The 17,031-nt window shown below is 40.1% G+C and overlaps 2 protein-coding genes across 2 annotated transcripts; both read left to right on the top strand.

The window, feature by feature from the left end:
• Window positions 1-2,461: 2,461 nt before the first annotated feature.
• LOC124267885 lies at window positions 2,462-8,460 on the top strand (the record flags this gene model as incomplete). The annotated part of the gene is made up of 9 exons (XM_046702874.1): window positions 2,462-2,699; window positions 4,175-4,274; window positions 5,045-5,141; window positions 5,649-5,744; window positions 6,209-6,259; window positions 6,548-6,632; window positions 7,659-7,835; window positions 8,189-8,315; window positions 8,405-8,460. Coding segments are annotated over 9 exons (1,027 nt in total), but the record flags the coding sequence as incomplete, so codon positions are not given.
• A 379-nt stretch (window positions 8,461-8,839) lies between these two features.
• LOC124267878 lies at window positions 8,840-12,460 on the top strand. The gene is made up of 4 exons (XM_046702865.1): window positions 8,840-8,905; window positions 10,499-10,663; window positions 11,285-11,418; window positions 11,939-12,460. Exons 2-4 carry the CDS (start codon window positions 10,499-10,501, stop codon window positions 12,243-12,245), a joined length of 606 nt encoding a protein of 201 aa, XP_046558821.1. The 5' UTR covers window positions 8,840-8,905; the 3' UTR covers window positions 12,246-12,460.
• Window positions 12,461-17,031: the final 4,571 nt, after the last annotated feature.

Here is a 17,031-nt window from a genome sequence, read left to right on the forward strand (position 1 = left end):
TATATCATAGTGGATGTTTGGCGATAGTTGTGACATAGAGTGTGTGGCTGAATGCCAAGGCGTGCAAATAAATGTCCGATGCAGCTATGTTTTATTACTGTGTTAAGTTGTATCTTAGTGTTATTTTTCACCATTAGCATGATTTTTGAAATAAATTTCATATCTAACATGCTATTTCAAGATAATAAGTGAATGAAAGTTTAACTGATGAAAAATTCCTACTTTGCTATAAATGATATATGATTTCTTAAACTGGATTGAGTTATGCCAAAATGTTTTGCTCTGTTTTTTAGTGCTATATTACTAGTTATATGTATGATCTTTATTTGCCTTAAATGCTAATTCATATTCATGTTGAGAAAATAAAACAATGAATCTTATTATATATTCTGTTTTTCTTTAAGTAAATATCATGACAATAACAAATTTCTTCTATTGTTTTTAACAAGAGTTTATGATATGAATAAAGAAGAATGGTTACATTTGGCTCTTTGAAGCGCATATGAAAACCTGTGAACCTGAAATTGAAACCAGTAACTGAAACTATGCTGAAACTATGTCGGATTGTTGGTAACTGAAACTATGCGGAAACTATGTCGGATTGTTGGTAACTGAAACTCTGCGGAAACCTGTTGGAGTCTTATTAATAACTGAAACCTTGCGGAAACCTGATGGATTCAAAGTTAACAACTGAAACTCAACGGAAACTTGTCGGAGTGTGGGTAACGGAAACCGTGCGGAAACCCTTAGAAAGTGGGTAATTGTAAGTTTCTGTTATTGCGGAAACTCAATGTAAAAGAACGGAAACTCACTGGATGCTAGGTGGAAACTTAAGTTTCAGTCCACTTTCCACCAAGTTATTTTTGCTTTGGATGTGTCTTTTAACAGTTTAATATACGAAAAAGTGATAAATCCTTTCAGGTATTGGTGTATAGTCTCATTGGTCACCCAAGATAGCACACCTGGCAACTAATTGCATAATGTCCGCCTTTCTTTAAAAACAGTAATTTAGTTAGCCAATAATGGGCAATCAATAAATGTATTGCCGGTTAATCCTTTGAAAGAAGGACGTTGTTTTTACGCAGACACCGACACGACAGAGTGTATTCAGTATAGATTAGTAAATCTACATACATAAACACTACCTTTTAACAATTCCGCTGTGTAAGATAAAAGTAATTAATCAATCAGCGTGTTATCGGTTAATCCTTTGATCGATGTTTATAATGTTGAATATTTACTCCAGACACAAGAAATGCCAAATGGGAACCTTTGTCGGGTAATCTAAGTGTGTTACCACTAATTATACCTGTTATAAATTCATTAACTGACCATCAAGTGAATGATGACAAATAACATGTGTAGGTTTATACCACCTAACACGGGTTACAACGAAGGAGTATTAATTGCTGTATTGCATGTGAAAACTTATGGGCCGACACTGTTTTGAGAATACAAACAGATGTTTACATGACATGATTAAATATCAAGGTAAAACAACACAGAAATGGGATCAGTTTGGATCAGTCATTATACAAATAGGGCCTAACGACACCAATCGATTTTGACAGAATCGTCTATGAAAACAAGTTGTAACTCGGAAACTAGGCAAAGCAGGAGACAAAATTAAATGACAGTAGATTGTGAGAACATATAGCTTTCATTTTCCACAACAATTGTCACGATTTCAGGTTTATACAAGCCTGTAAACACGATAATTTACCCCCTAAAATGTAGATGAATTCTGCATCGGCTCTCAAAGCTATTCCTCATATGACGTCACAGAGGCGCGCCGCTCTGATTGGTTAAAATTTCGTTCGCGGGTGAGAATTGTGCACTGTTGTCAAAAAGGTCGATTTAAGTCAATTAAAGGTCGAAATGAGTAGTTTTAATGACGGGGTTTCATTTATAACGATGCCAGTTAGTGATTTATGTATTTGTACCCCCTAGGGTTTATGTGACCTTTAAACACTAGGGTACCCACCGCCCCACTCCCATGGAAGATCGTAAAGATGAGTAAGAACATATAGATCGAAAAATGTCTTTTCAAAGATTTGTGCAGTGTCGGGGTTACAGCACTACAGCTTTGAGATTGGTTTGTACTAGACCTTATTGGGATGTTTCTAATGTTCACCCTTCAGTCATAATTTCCCAAATGTCTTTTCTTCTTTTGCGGGAACACTTGACTTGCCTCCGACTGCCACCCGTGAGCATCTGATATGATCCTTATGACACAGTGGAATCGGTGATTTGGTATTACGAAGATATGTTCCTGTCCCCAATCATATTGAGTACATTTCGTCACCCGAATTAGTTTATTTCTTATTTCAAGACCCAAAAAAACTGCAATTAAATTCCCATACATAATATCTCCCTGTTACTGGAATATTCTGGTCTGCCTGTGGTCATGCACGAGCATATTACTGTATCTGACACTCACGAAACACTGACTTTTCTTCAGATGGGATCCGTCCGCATCCATCCATGATGGTTTGGAAGGTTCCAGCCCTTTCTCAGTGTTTGACTCGAGTGGAAATGCTGTGGCATTTGGACAACTGAATAATGTCATGACGACACCAATGTGGCACGACAAAACCAACAACTTCCTGTACTATGGAATTATGGGAGGAATCGAACAGATCCCGACAAATTTCTCCTACCACATTTTGGCAGCATATTCCTCGGCGGGACCTGAAAGTGTAAGTAGATATTCTACTTAGTGAACATCTCGTCGGCTCGTTTGAGGAATAAATGCTGTTTAAGGGGTTATTCATTCAGCGACTATATTTTGTCCATTTCTGAATTTCAAGTAGGTTCTAAGAAAAGGGTGTTTGAATCAAGTCGATAAACAAAATGGCTGCCGTACCTCGTTTTCATCCAAATACTAAAGACACCAAGCGTAACCCTTGCCACATGCACGAGTAAAGCACACACAAGGCACAACCAGACATAAGAGTCCACACACGTCGGTAGTCCTTGTGTCTTCAACAGGAGGTGAGGTGAAATTGGGTTTAACGTCGTGCTTGAGAATATTTCGCTCATATGACGACGTGCATGCGTGTGTATGTGTATGTGCGGCTGCTTGTAGTAGCCCAGACTGAAGCTGGTTTCAAAGTGCTAGCCCACTGAGATACCATGCCACAGTGAAGCATGAATACCCCACTCAGACACATTATACTGACTCCGAGCCGACCAGTCCTTGTTGTACCCATTAATGCCGAGCGCCATGCAGGGACCAACAAGTACCATATTTTAACGTCTTTTGGTATAAGGGGATCGAACCCGCGACCTTCCGCTATCCGGGCGGACGCTCTAACCACTACACCACGGAGGCGGTCGTCTTCAACAGGAACGGAAGGTTGCAGAACATGTGTCCATCGCGGGTTGACGAAGACGAATTCCGCGTACAAAGCATCACACTACACCACAGACCTTGTTTTATGGAATGGATTCTTGACAGACACCAGGAACTGCTACTGTCCTAAAACGACATGTTTAAGCATATGATATTGTTGTTGATCAGCAGCAAGCCTGTTGCTCTCTGTTACCAGTAGTCACATTGTTAATGTTGTTTATGAGTAAACAGAGTTTCAGTGTTGTTGGTCGGTAGGCATGTCGTTATTGTTGGTTTCAGTGCACATCGTGTCTTCGTCCTTACCAATAGGCACCGTGTTATGGACGCAGTTCTGTCGAACATATTAAAGACAACCATCTGCTCTGAATATCATCCTCTATATACATGGGAATATGTGTTAGTTTGTTACGATTAAGATCTACATTTTTAACTTATCCCAATGTGTTGGGATTTGAATTTGAGATGAAATATTTCAATATATTTTTATTGAAAGCACAGAAAAGCATCCCTTCCATACCAAAAACAACCTCAACATATAAAACATCCATATGGTAGGGTAATCAGTTATGTGGTACATAGTTTCATCAGTAGACTACCATCGGGTTCTGCTTGGACAATATGCCTGTTTATAACTCTGGGGCTGTGATACCGACTAAATATACATGTATACCCAGCACACTTTGAAACTGTCGACAAACCAATATTCGTTAGCAGAAACTAAAACTCTCTCTCTCGTAATAGATTATTGTGTGTTCCTGACGTTAGATAATGTTTCCGTACAACTGTTTCAAACTGGTGATTTTATTTTCAACTTTTCAGAGTCTTTCTGTGTGGGGTTTCGTAATCAGGAGCTTTGTATACAAGGAAGATAAACCGGCGGATCCCTCTGGGGACACACTGGGGTACTGGACAGATGAAGGTGACCTTAAACACTTTAATTAATGACTACTTCAAGTCATTGCTGTTTGACAATGGTACAAGAATCCGTATAGACGCGTCTCACCCACGATATACAGCAGTTGTTATCCATAAAGTGTGTTAAATAGTGAGCTTTAATTAGGTCTTGGCTTTGAACGTTTTAGGACAGTTTCCGGGCAGATTTGTGTTTCTCCGCAAACGTGTCAGTTGTAATGTTTATTGTCTGAATAGAGTACGTGAGTATAGTTTTAGCAATATTTCGGCAATATAACGAGATATAGGCTTCACACATTGTACCCATGTGGGGAACCGCGGACGCTTTACCCTCCAGGCTACCTGTCTCAATAGGAGTCATCAAGCGATATCTAACGACTCAAAGGCAGAAGATAATAGTACTACCAACATATGTCACACTGAAATCCCCTTGTGTACAATGATAACTTCCAGTCACCTAAATCGAGGGTTCGAATCCCACTTTGCACTTGGTATTTGTCTAGGTTTGGTAGCACCATACAAATGTTCTTTTGTTTTCGAAGAGTGGTGATGCTTCAGACCTGCATCCCTTCGGTGGGACCTTTTGCCTTCATGTGCCTACTGTTTCCATGTCAAGGCGTCAACGTCCAACTGTTTCCATGTCAAGGCGTCAACGTCAACGTCCTACTGTTTCCATGTCAAGGCGTCAACGTCCTATTGTTTCCATGTCATGGCGTCAACGTCCTACTGTTTCCATGTTAATGTTACAGGGGCCTATTACTTCGTTGTCTGTTACAGGGTCCTACTATTTCGAGAAAACCGATGGAACATCAACGTTTGAAGATACATTGATCAAAGTGTTTGCTGATGCCCGCAATAGAAGTATACCATACAGGTACCTGTATAGTTTTGGTACAATAGGACAACAATTGATAAGATGGCGTATTGCGTCGTTGAGGCAATGTATTTATGTTTAGTTTACAGTATATACATCTTGATAACTGAAACATCTGGCCGACTGAGTCGCCTGAGGAGCAGATTTGTGTGACATTTATGTTCCTTCCGATGACTGAATATTTCAGACCAAAATCATGAATAATGGTTCCAGTGAATAATGGTTCCAGTGCCGCGATATGTGATTAACGTGAACATATCCTGCAACTTAGCATGTTACCCATACGCTGTGGTATATCTCTATTTGCACAACAGATAATCTTTATTCCTTGATCTTTTCGTTCGGAACATATATCCTCATTCCTGTTTCTCCTCTTTCGGTGCTTATCTTTCTTTCTTCCTAAATCTTCCGTATTCCTTGGTCTCGTTTTCTTCAAATGAGCTATTGTTATTCCTAATGCATGCACTCCTCGTATATACGTTTATTCCTGTTTCATATCTTCTGCAGGTATGTAGAACTGGACACCTGGTGGTTTACAAAAGGTCAAGGTGGAGGGGTCAAGGAGTGGACAGCACCAGCAGACATCTTCCCCAACGGCATCGAGTACGTCTACAATAATCTAACATTACTGGTGGTAAATCAGTTTCCATATGGCACATTGATATTAATGGTAACACTGTACTACCAAATATTTTTAGTGTTCATCAATACATAGGTAGCCCGACTGAACAAGATTCTATACGATTTACAACTTTGTACAGATTGTGTTCGGTTTTACACAAGTTCTGAAGGAGAAATTGAACGTAATGATAAATCCCAGCAACCCTCAACCCTTATGTAGCAAGTCATTCGCACACGCACGCACGCACGGGTGCGAAAAATAGAAAACAGAGTTTTTGGTGGAAGGGTAGTTGTCTTGACATATCCCGCTTTAAGACCTGACCTGCCCATTGAGAATAAGATGATGACATGGATTGTTTTGTTGTGGACTAGTCGGCCAACACCACCTTCAGAACGATCTGGGAAAACGGTAATACAGATATAATTTATGTTATGTTTGTTTTCAGGTATGTCCACAGGAGCTTGAACGTACCCATTGTGGCGAAAAATAATTTCTGGTGAGTTGTGAGAAGGGAGCTTCGCAGAATGAACTAAGTGAAAGCATTAACATACTTGAGTCTTTGACGGCTCAGTAGGGAAATGATCGGGTTGTCTGTGTCTTTGTTGGGTGAGAGGCCCCTCCAGTTGTCCTGAAGGCAGTGGCTTCGCTACACTTCCGAGGACATTGTTTCGTGGTCTGTTGCGAAAAGCACTACGATGTCCAGAAGGACATTAATTATGTTACGTTGATTCCGTGAAACTGTGGCACTTTCAAAAGAACTCATTTCAATATTTATTTATTGCAGGTCCAGTGATAACATATATGCAACACAAAATGGCGGAAAGTTCAATTTTGAATTTGAAGGAGACATGGCAATACCGACAGATGAGGCATTTACAAATATTATTGATTTATACATATAGTTTACATTGAGTGTGGAACGGTTATATTTCATCAAAGTAACTGGTCTTGTTTCATAATAATATGATATATTTATGTAATCATTTCTAATACTGAAATATGGAACCATGAAGATTTAGTATTTGAAATACGACAAGTGTATCACGATGTGTCTACAAACAATGTCAGTTAAAGGAAGTGATCTACTGATCCACTCAATTTTTAACCACTCTGACCCTGACTTTAAACCACTCACCAACGCCCTGTGGTGGTTGTAAGAGGCGACTAAAAAGATCCTTTGGTCAGACTAGGTTGTTTAGTAGATGGCCTGTCATCATACTGCGAAAGCGTGGATTGATTGAGAGAGCTTGATTTTTACGCCGCGTTTTAAAGCTTGTCTCATGCTGAGTCTGCCTCAACAAACAATGGAACAATCTACCAATGAAGGAGCTGTGAAAATACTTTTCGATTCGGAGCCATGTGACGTCAGAGAATGATTTGTTTACTTCCAGGCCTTCTGGGACAAAATCTTCAGTGATTCCAAGCAGTGGGGATTAGCCACATATATACAAGTAGGATTTGCCACCATACGCTCTCAGTTATATTCTGCAATGAATTATTCATCGATATTTCTGGGAGAAGGCTTTCTTAGGACGTTTAACGCTGATGACGTCACAAAACAATCAGACGTTTCAGACTAATAGCCATTGTAAAGAGGCGGTCGTGAAATGTTTTATGGTACATATTGAACAAAACAGGGTATTAGCAGAATGTTAGTAGTAAGTGTATGTCACGGTGCTTATTGTTATACACGTTAAGTGAAAGTTCTATACGGAACAAGATATGCCGCATGCTTTATATTCACGCAATTTCTAAACAATGATGATAAAAAATCCTTCCTGACTGATACATATTAGTGCCTGTTGGCTCCAGTGATGTTTACATATACTTTACAATACCGCTGATTACGAAGTTTAATCCATGTGTATCAGTCAACAGAATATTGTCTTCTGCAGGACAACATGACTGAAATATTCCGTACTTTCCCACGGATGCAGACGGACCTTAACTTTGCGCGAGATTGGTTGGTTAAAATGGCGGCGTCTGCTTTGAGACACAACATCACCATCCAGTACTGTGGCGCCACCCCAACGATGGCGCTCCTGGCACTCCAGTTACCGGCTGTCACCAAGGTCAGAAACAGTCGTGGATGTTGATGTCGGTACATTTTAGCATATTCACAGTGACATAATACGCTTACTGTGCATCCACTTTAGGACAAATTATGCATCCAGTCATAAGAAAGGTATGATCCAGTCTGATGTTTCCCCCGATACAATCCTCTGTCGCAACAGGACATATTTTGTCATATGCCATGACGTATGAAACGACAATGAAACATCGACAACACTATAATTGGGCTATAATAGTTACATTCGGAACGCGTCGTTTTACTTCGTTTCGAGTTACACAAATCAGATTTGCTGCTCCGAATGATTCTCACTCGTACCGAGAATATATGTCGGATATTAATACCTTTATCCAGGTGCGCGTCCTGGGAGGCTATGGCACAGAATTGGACCAGAGGAATATTCTTGCTTCGTCCGTATTCTCCGCACTTTTAGATGTGTTGGTCTTCAAAGGTGTGCTCCGTACACAAGACCAGAAGGGAGGTGGGAACATTTTTTATGGTTGCTATTGTGGTTATGTTAGTTTACGTTTTTGTTGTTGATGATATAACCATTCCCGTTGTTATCGGCAGCGGCCATTAAGCCTAGTGGTATGGACGTCACGTCTAAACCAGGTGAACCAGCATAAATGCATACAACTGTAAAATCTCTCTCCTTCAACTCCCTAATCAGCTTCGACAACGATGACATTGAGCTTTGATCGCTGCCTAACTAACCCGAGACATTTGATAGCAAATCCTTTTATTGAAACATTTAAATAGGATTTGATCCGCAATATACATTTTGATGTTCGAAATTCGTTAAAAAACGGCGACATGATAATTGACTCAGCTCAGGTACAGCGAAAATTATTTTGACATCTTAAAATTGTTCCAACCTGTGAATGTGTAAGGCATGCCTTACCTATATGTCTGAAATTATCCGATGTGGACTAGTACAGAGTTTAGCAATGCTTTCTTTCAAGGCACTGGAACAATCTCTGCAGCTCAGAGCAGCGTGATAGCTGTCTTGTCGCGGGGTCCAGTTGGGATTGGTGACCAGATCGGACATACCAATTCTTCCATCATCAATAGGTAGTTACTGTTTCATCTATCGCCTCCCATCAATGATAATAATTATGCACAAATGGCCTGAAAAGTGAAACAAGGGGTTTCTGTTTCCCATCAAGATGTAAATGTAGGTGTCTTCAACGAGACTGAATTTAATTCTTCTCCGTATATGTAAGTAAATTTTCTGTCCCTTTTGACAACCTGAACCAGGAAAAACACATATATAAAGCAATATCCGGAACATATGAATGTCCCCAGCACCAAGTTGTCCAACTGTTCTTGGTGCCTTAGGTTTAGTACCTCCCAGTCTCTTGGTGCCTTAGGTTTAGTACCTCCCAGTCTCTTGGTGCCTTGGGTTTAGTACCTCCCAGTCTCTTGGTGCCTTGGGTTTAGTACCTCCCAGGCCATGTTTATGACTGACTCTCTCACGTTGTCTAGTAGAATGCCTGTATTTCCATCTAGTGACTCTCATCTCACTCTCTCACCTCTAGTAGGCCATGTTTATGACACTCTCATGTCTGTAGAAGCCTATTTCCATCTAGTGACTCTCATCTCACTCTCACCTCTAGTAGGCCATGTTTATGACACTCTCATGTCTGTAGAAGCCTATTTCCATCTAGTGACTCTCATCTCACTCTCATCTCTAGTAGGCCATGTTTATGACACTCTCATGTCTGTAGAAGCCTATTTCCATCTAGTGACTCTCATCTCACTCTCATCTCTAGTAGGCCATGTTTATGACACTCTCATGTCTGTAGAAGCCTATTTCCATCTAGTGACTCTCATCTCACTCTCACCTCTAGTAGGCCATGTTTATGACACTCTCATGTCTGTAGAAGCCTATTTCCATCTAGTGACTCTCATCTCACTCTCATCTCTAGTAGGCCATGTTTATGACACTCTCATGTCTGTAGAAGCCTATTTCCATCTAGTGACTCTCATCTCACTCTCATCTCTAGTAGGCCCATGACACTATCACTGTAGAAGCCTATTTGTCATCTAGAAGCCTATTTCCATCTAGTGACTCTCATGTCTGTAGAAACCTATTTCCATCTAGTGACTCTCATCTCTAGTCCATTAGGCCATGTTTATGACACTCTCATGTCTGTAGAAGCCTATTTCCATCTAGTGACTCTCATCTCACTCCATGTTCATCTCTCATGTAGGCCATGTTTATGACACTCTCATGTCTGTAGAAGCCCTATTTCCATCTAGTGACTCTCATCTCACTCTCACCTCTAGTAGGCCATGTTTATGACACTCTGAACATGTTTGTAGAAGCCTATTTCCATCTAGTGACTCTCATCTCATCTTAAGCGATCTCACCTCTAGTAAATTAAGGAACACAAAGCTTCACCAATCTGTTGAGAGACTTACTTGCTAAGGGTGCAACTCACAGGTCTCTACGATTCAACTCTGTTAACTTTTACATCAGTTGCTATGTTTTAAAGATCACATGGTCATATCAGTAGCACATAATGTACCCGTTGAGGTGAAGAGCGCTTGTCTTGTCTGCAGGTTCAGTCAAAGGTGATGACGTTTTAACACGTGTTTATCAAAATATGCTGCTGCCTGTTTAAGAAAGTAAAATTGCAAATGCCGTCCACTATGTACCAGATGACATTTCAAGATGGCAGCGGCCGAAACGCCGACATCTGGGCGACACTCACCGGCGTGTATAAGGGTGGGTCAGCCCCGGAACAGGTGTACGGGATTATCTATGTTTCCGGCTTGAACAGGACCTTTAACATCACCCCGACGGCAGCCAATATTGGGTTTGAAGTGAGTATGCCGTACGTATTTAAAGGGACATTCGGCGCGAAGAAAGCGCAAGTCCCAGCCAGTATGATTCAAGTAGTTTAAACATCACGTACGTCATCAGTGATGTATCATACCTGTAAAGAATGCGTTAAGTTACGAATGTGAGACGACTTGCACTTTAGATTATGCATGTTGTATCGACGGTTCAATTTTATATGCATATTGGTCTATCAAGCAAATAAATTCCTACCCAAAACGATACTTAAATTGGCACGTGGCAGTACTTCAATACCTCAAACATTAGCTGGAAATTGTGTGTTTCCAATGATTGCTCTTCAAATGGATTAATATCAGTTGGGTATGAGTTACCTCTGTTAAGTATTCCACACTTGGTACTTAATCCTCATCAATGAGATCGGGTAACAGCACGTTGAACGTATTTCAGGTACATGTAGATACAGAGCGATGGGATAGCCTTGTGACTGAAGCGTTGGTTTGTTACGTTCACCTTCTGTGGTGTGCCATGGGTCCTGGAATGAAGGAAAATCACCGAAGCAACAATTAATGTCGGTACATCAGAAAATGGTGCTTCCAATGCCTCAATCTTCAGGCTTCAGCACCTACACATATTTACTGTTGCAGTACCCAGTGAGCAAGATCTTCTCTGCAGCTGATCCAACAAAGCAGTACGACTTCAGCGACAGCAAACCCTTCACCATCCCGCCATGCCAACTGGAATTCTGCATGTACTATACGTCACCAGTTATAAAATATAAGTAAGGCACCTATTGTTCATATTTCGCAAAAGTCAGCTTTCCAGATTGATATGCAAATACGTCTCTTGTGAATTAAGAACATCCAAGAACATTAAGAGCTATCTACAGCACCAACTTCAAGGTAACGTGTTAACTGTTCTTATCAGTTATGTATGTTTCACGAGGTAAACAGGAAAATATAAAGGAAATATACATTTGTATCATCTTCCGTAGAAATCTGTTTTTTGAACATGGGACTTAAATATATTCCGTTAAATTCCACCAAATTCCGTAGATGTTTGTTGGCGGTGGGCGGTGTTATCCACATGGGTGCAGTATGTGAAGTTCACATCTAGTGTCCCCGACAGCGATAATGGTCTCAGCTCCATCTTTCTGCTCACTGATTTCACCCAAGTGTTAAATGTCTAAGATCTGAATCACTCCCATCTTTCCTTCCACATCAGTCTGACAGGCCGTTATGTAACTGAAATACTGTTGTACGCTGCAGTAAACACTTACCCGCATTGACTATTTGTTGCAGAAATAGAGAAGTTCTCGTCCTGGGTGAATTGGAAAAGTGGGTACCAATGTCTCACAACAGGATCGTTAATGTCACCGTCGGCGACGTCATCACTGTCCACGTCAAGGGTCAGGCGGGAGAGAGTGTTGAGATGTGGTTTGCCGATGATGTACGGTTCGGTGCTTTGAAAACTATTATAGGGACAGACGGCCTGGGTAGTATCATATATGAAATAAAATCTCATCCTGTTAACAACTCTGACCTCAGAAGAGCTTCAACGGTTGCTGTTGTCATGGGTATCCTAGCAACAATGATGCTCATGATGTAAGACGAAACTGACTGCATTGTTGCTGGTTGGTCGACACAAGGCCAAAACTCCATCTCATCTCATTGGGTTAATTCTGTATTAATAAGCAGTTACATTTTGATGGTATACTACTTTTTCCTTTAATGTGACAGAGATATCCGTACCGTTCGATTGGGTGTTTTTGTTCTTTTAAAGCTTGGTGCGGATTTGAACTGAACCATTCTGTCCTTCCAAAGTCGGCACAAACAAAGCTCTCGTTCATACAGGTCCTGACACAACTGAAGAGTATCAGGCATTGTGCAATACATTTACCATTCTAGATTTCTTCACTTGTTCTGGGCTACTTTCTATTACATACAAAAGTTAACATATTATGACCTAACATATCTTTTCCAAGCCTGTGAATGATGCACAATTAGTACCTGCTTTGGTACTAATTTTTCGTAATAAACTATCGGAATCTGTGACCACAAAAACATCTCCCAAAACAAAATGTGCAACTGTCAATGATCACCTGTATCACACGGAATCAGCTCCATGCGAAATGCATAATGCCAAGGTATATGTTTGGTGGGAAATGTTTTCTATGGGACTAATTCCCCCGAGAAGATGTTTACAAAGGATGTTTACCGCTATGGTAACAGATACTCTTTGGCACCGTCCCTTTGAATTGGTGCGTAAGTGTTCCTCTCCTATGCATTAATTGTTTGGCCTGTCGAAAATCAGAAAGTTTTGTCACACACACATAACTATAACACCTTTGTTCACTTGGCTTGTTTTGTTTGGAAGAATGTATCAGAATGTATGGTGTTTGCTATGTACCTGGGCCGTAAGATAGTCGTAAGTTTATGTTAATGTAAGGCACTTACGACTATCTCAGCGCTTAGAGAGCTTCGAAAATCTGGGCCCTGACCAAACAAGAATTGTGTGTGGGACCGAAAGTTTAACTCGGTTTACATTGAGTTCCGTGTAAGAAATTAACATGGTTACTTTTTTATGGTAAAGTTTTTATTAAATCAATGTTTGGTTTGGGAAGGTTCCGCTCTAATGTTATGCTAATCGATCGACCGTTTAGTCGAGGATCCAGACTGGCAGATACTTTACAGCAGGTCACTTTAACATGTTGTACAGTTCCGGTGGTGAGATCACTGCGGGGTGATCCAGGAAACCGTTGTATCAAAGCCTTGTAAGCGATAGGCTGTTCTAAGCCCTGAATGGTTCCATCTTCATGTTTCATTACTTTATGGTATCAACAAAATGGGTTGTTCAAATCGGTTATTGAACTGCCAGATTGCCAATAATGTGTCATTAGATTTGTATATTCACATATTATTGTCCGACAAATCCGCTTCAGAAACAATCACTTTCTCCTTTCTTTCTTCTTCAAAGTGGTATGAGTTTTTACGATTCTTCCTACTTGCCAAATGTATCTCTTCTGACAATCTTTTGGTAATTTACTTATGGTGTTCACAAAAATGCAAAGCAACACATACAGCCATGTGCTTGCACTAACGAAGCCTGTCTCCATCTTAGCGCATATTATCGTTCATGTTTTGTATAAAGCCTCCTGTTACGTTAGTGCCACGCTGAGGTATGGATGGTGTCATTGAAAGTTTGAAATAATGTATGTATTGTGTTTCCAGAATTAATGGGGGGTTTACAACTTGATAGTGAAACATTTTAGTTTTTATCTTGCCTTCATGTAAAATACTTTAATTTCATTGGTCAATGACGCTTTAACAAGTTTCCGTGTCACCAATCCCAGGAGGGTGACAACTGGAAAAAATATTACCCGCTGCCACGGTTACCGCTAATCTCTCCATCGAGAAGCTGTATCGCTAACAATCGTATGACGTCATAACATGACGCATACAGTGCACGGAGTTCGAAACCTGTTTGCGTCATGTTTTTGAGTCCACTATGTACACATTTATTTTACCGGCTTTCAGTTCTTTATTTAATTACTATTTTATATATTGGATCGTTTTGCACACTCAACGTAAACATAATTAACCATTTTTATGGCAATTTTTAGAACTTATCGATCTTCAAAATAAAATGATATTTTGTACATTTAACATGGCGGTAAGATAAATACGTTGTAAACGGCTCGGATGACACTACTACAATGAAGCGTACATCAGACCGTATTACGCTCGAGAGAAGCATACAACTTATAGCATCAACCCTTCCCATGTCATATTACTGCTATGAAATGTACGTTTGGCGTCAGATCAAACCTTGCCATGACAAGGATCTCTTTTTATATTAAGGCTTGTACAATAACAATCTGGTGACAAGGGCTTTAAGATGTGAGTATGTATGAAAATGATTTCAATGTGTACCTTTGTCACGTGCGACGACTTGCGGTTTGGTCGGGTAACCATACAGACTGTATACTGAATGTGTTTGATGCTATTGTATGTAACATGCACTGTAAGAAGACATGACATTGAAGAAGCGATGAAGGTTTGACCCTTAAGGGGTTTGATATGCACTGTGGGCAATAAGAGAAGACGTCAAAAGCTTTCTTAAACCATTGGTTATCATATATTTACCTTCGTTTTGATTATTTTCTATCACCTTTCATAATTATTGCATCCAGTTAGAATGCGTTGTATTCAAATATATGTGTCTTGATCTTTATAATAAAGCTAACAAATATCACCACGTGTTTAACGGTACCCAAACCTTAGCCTTTCACGCGGGCTGTGAAAGTTGAGCCTCCATCGGGAATTATTCAGTAGAACATTGTTTGTTTGCTTATTGTTGTCAGTTGCTGTCAGCAAGGTTCCCGCTGTATTACGACGCTCCGTACACAATCGACTATTAAAAGCCAACTAGTGGTTTCGGTATCTTTAACAACTCCCACATCGCGGATACGATGGCAAGAGATGACTGAGCACATACCAAGACCATCCGATGTTCTTAAGTCGGCTCTTTCCACCTGCATGGCAACGACGAGCCATGGATATATCAGTAGATGTATACTATGGCTGCAATATTGCCGATGTGACGTTAAATAATAACTCACTCACTCACTCAGTAGATGTATACACATTTCACACCTTGTGGTGGCACAATTGTACCTGATGGTCAATCGTTTGAATGGTTGCGTTATCCCAAATCACGTCAAGAGTTGGTAATTGTTTCACATGGATACTCCTCTCAGACACAGTGTAGTGAGTCCGGACAGACAAGTCATGTTCATGCCTTGCGTCACGCAGGATATAGCAGGGGGTGGGGGTAAGTACAGGACAGGCAGTTGCTGGCAACGAATTATTAACTGAAATACCTTTAGACGTCTTTACGATCAGCAATTTCCACAACTCAACAAACACCGCATTTGATGTTGTGGTAAGCTACAAGCAAGGTTGAAGAAACTCACATGCTATAAATTGTTTCATATTTCAAAGTTATTTTCTGAACATTTGACTCTTTTTTAAGTTGCTGGCCAAATGAGAGAGTGAGTGAGTGAATGATGCTTTGACCCGCATCAGCACTTTTGCAGCTATACTGTGCAAGCGTCTCAAACGTTTACCAAATCTATGAGAAGTAAAAAAGAATATAATCCAAACATCTATCATTACTTTACTGGGACTTTGTTGATAAAATAAAACTGCAACTTTCAAATTATGCTGGGCAGGAATTGCCCAGTTGTCTCAGGCGCTAAAACATGTTGTGCAGAGTTGGGTTCCTTGGACTGACCAGAACGCCATGTTTGTAGCTTACATTCTGTCATGTCATGTCCTTTTCCTAGATGTTTTCAGCAACATATCATGCTACTACGTGATTAACGTTTTAGATCCACATCACTTCCTTCCCCAACGAGACATGACATACTGTGTTCCGCTTGTCAATTGAAACTGTAGGATGTTCATAGAACGATGAAAAAAGATTCTGAAGCAAAGAAAACAAAACAAAAAACATCAATTTGAATGCTGTCATGCTTAAATTATTTTTGTCATCTCTGAATACATTATGTCATCAACAAAGTAGTTCTTGAAAGGCATTTAGAAGTTTATGACAAACATAAATATAGGACACGTTGTATAGATAACGTCTTTTTATTCTTTACACGACGTTCAAAGTTAATTCTTGCTCCTTCATCAGAAGAATGAATTATCGTGAGAAAGAATAAAAAGAAGTTGTTTTCATAAAACATGTCATGTATTCATCAACAGAGTAGTCAGTAAACGATATGTTTATACCTAACTAAAACAACGATGGAAATCCACGTCTACATATTTGACAATGATCAACGTATCCAACCTATGGGACAAGAAATCCTTACGCCTATGAACCTTTCTGCGTATCTTACATCCCATGGAGGAGATAAACATTAGTTTTTCATTCGGTCGATGGACGCTTCCTTTCACATGTACAACCACACAGATCATGTTCCACTGTGTCTTAAACAAATGTATGCAGCGTAATAAAATCTCCCTCCTCTTTTGGGAGCATGTACAAATGTACGGCACTTCGCGAGACCTTAGTACTTCCGGTGACAAACAACGTTTCATACCTTTTCGAATGGTCACATCAAATCCTTGAAGGGCATTTAGAAGTAGAATGCATGAGAAAAGCAAGATTTATGGATGTCAACTTCTTTATTGTGAATAACACCACGTTTCGGAGCTTATGCTTGCTCCTTCACCCGAAACGCTCGAAAAACGTCGTATTATTAACAATAAAGAAGTTTACATCCATAAATCTTGCTTTTCGAATGGTCCCATGGTTCTCAGTTGACAGTAAGGAAGCGATAATCATTGCAGGAATAACAAATTTCCGATCTAACCATCCCCAC

The sequence above is a fragment of the Haliotis rubra genome, unplaced genomic scaffold (assembly GCF_003918875.1).
Source record: "Haliotis rubra isolate DU_JTF1 unplaced genomic scaffold, ASM391887v1 Scf1344, whole genome shotgun sequence".
Taxonomy (NCBI): domain Eukaryota; kingdom Metazoa; phylum Mollusca; class Gastropoda; order Lepetellida; family Haliotidae; genus Haliotis; species Haliotis rubra.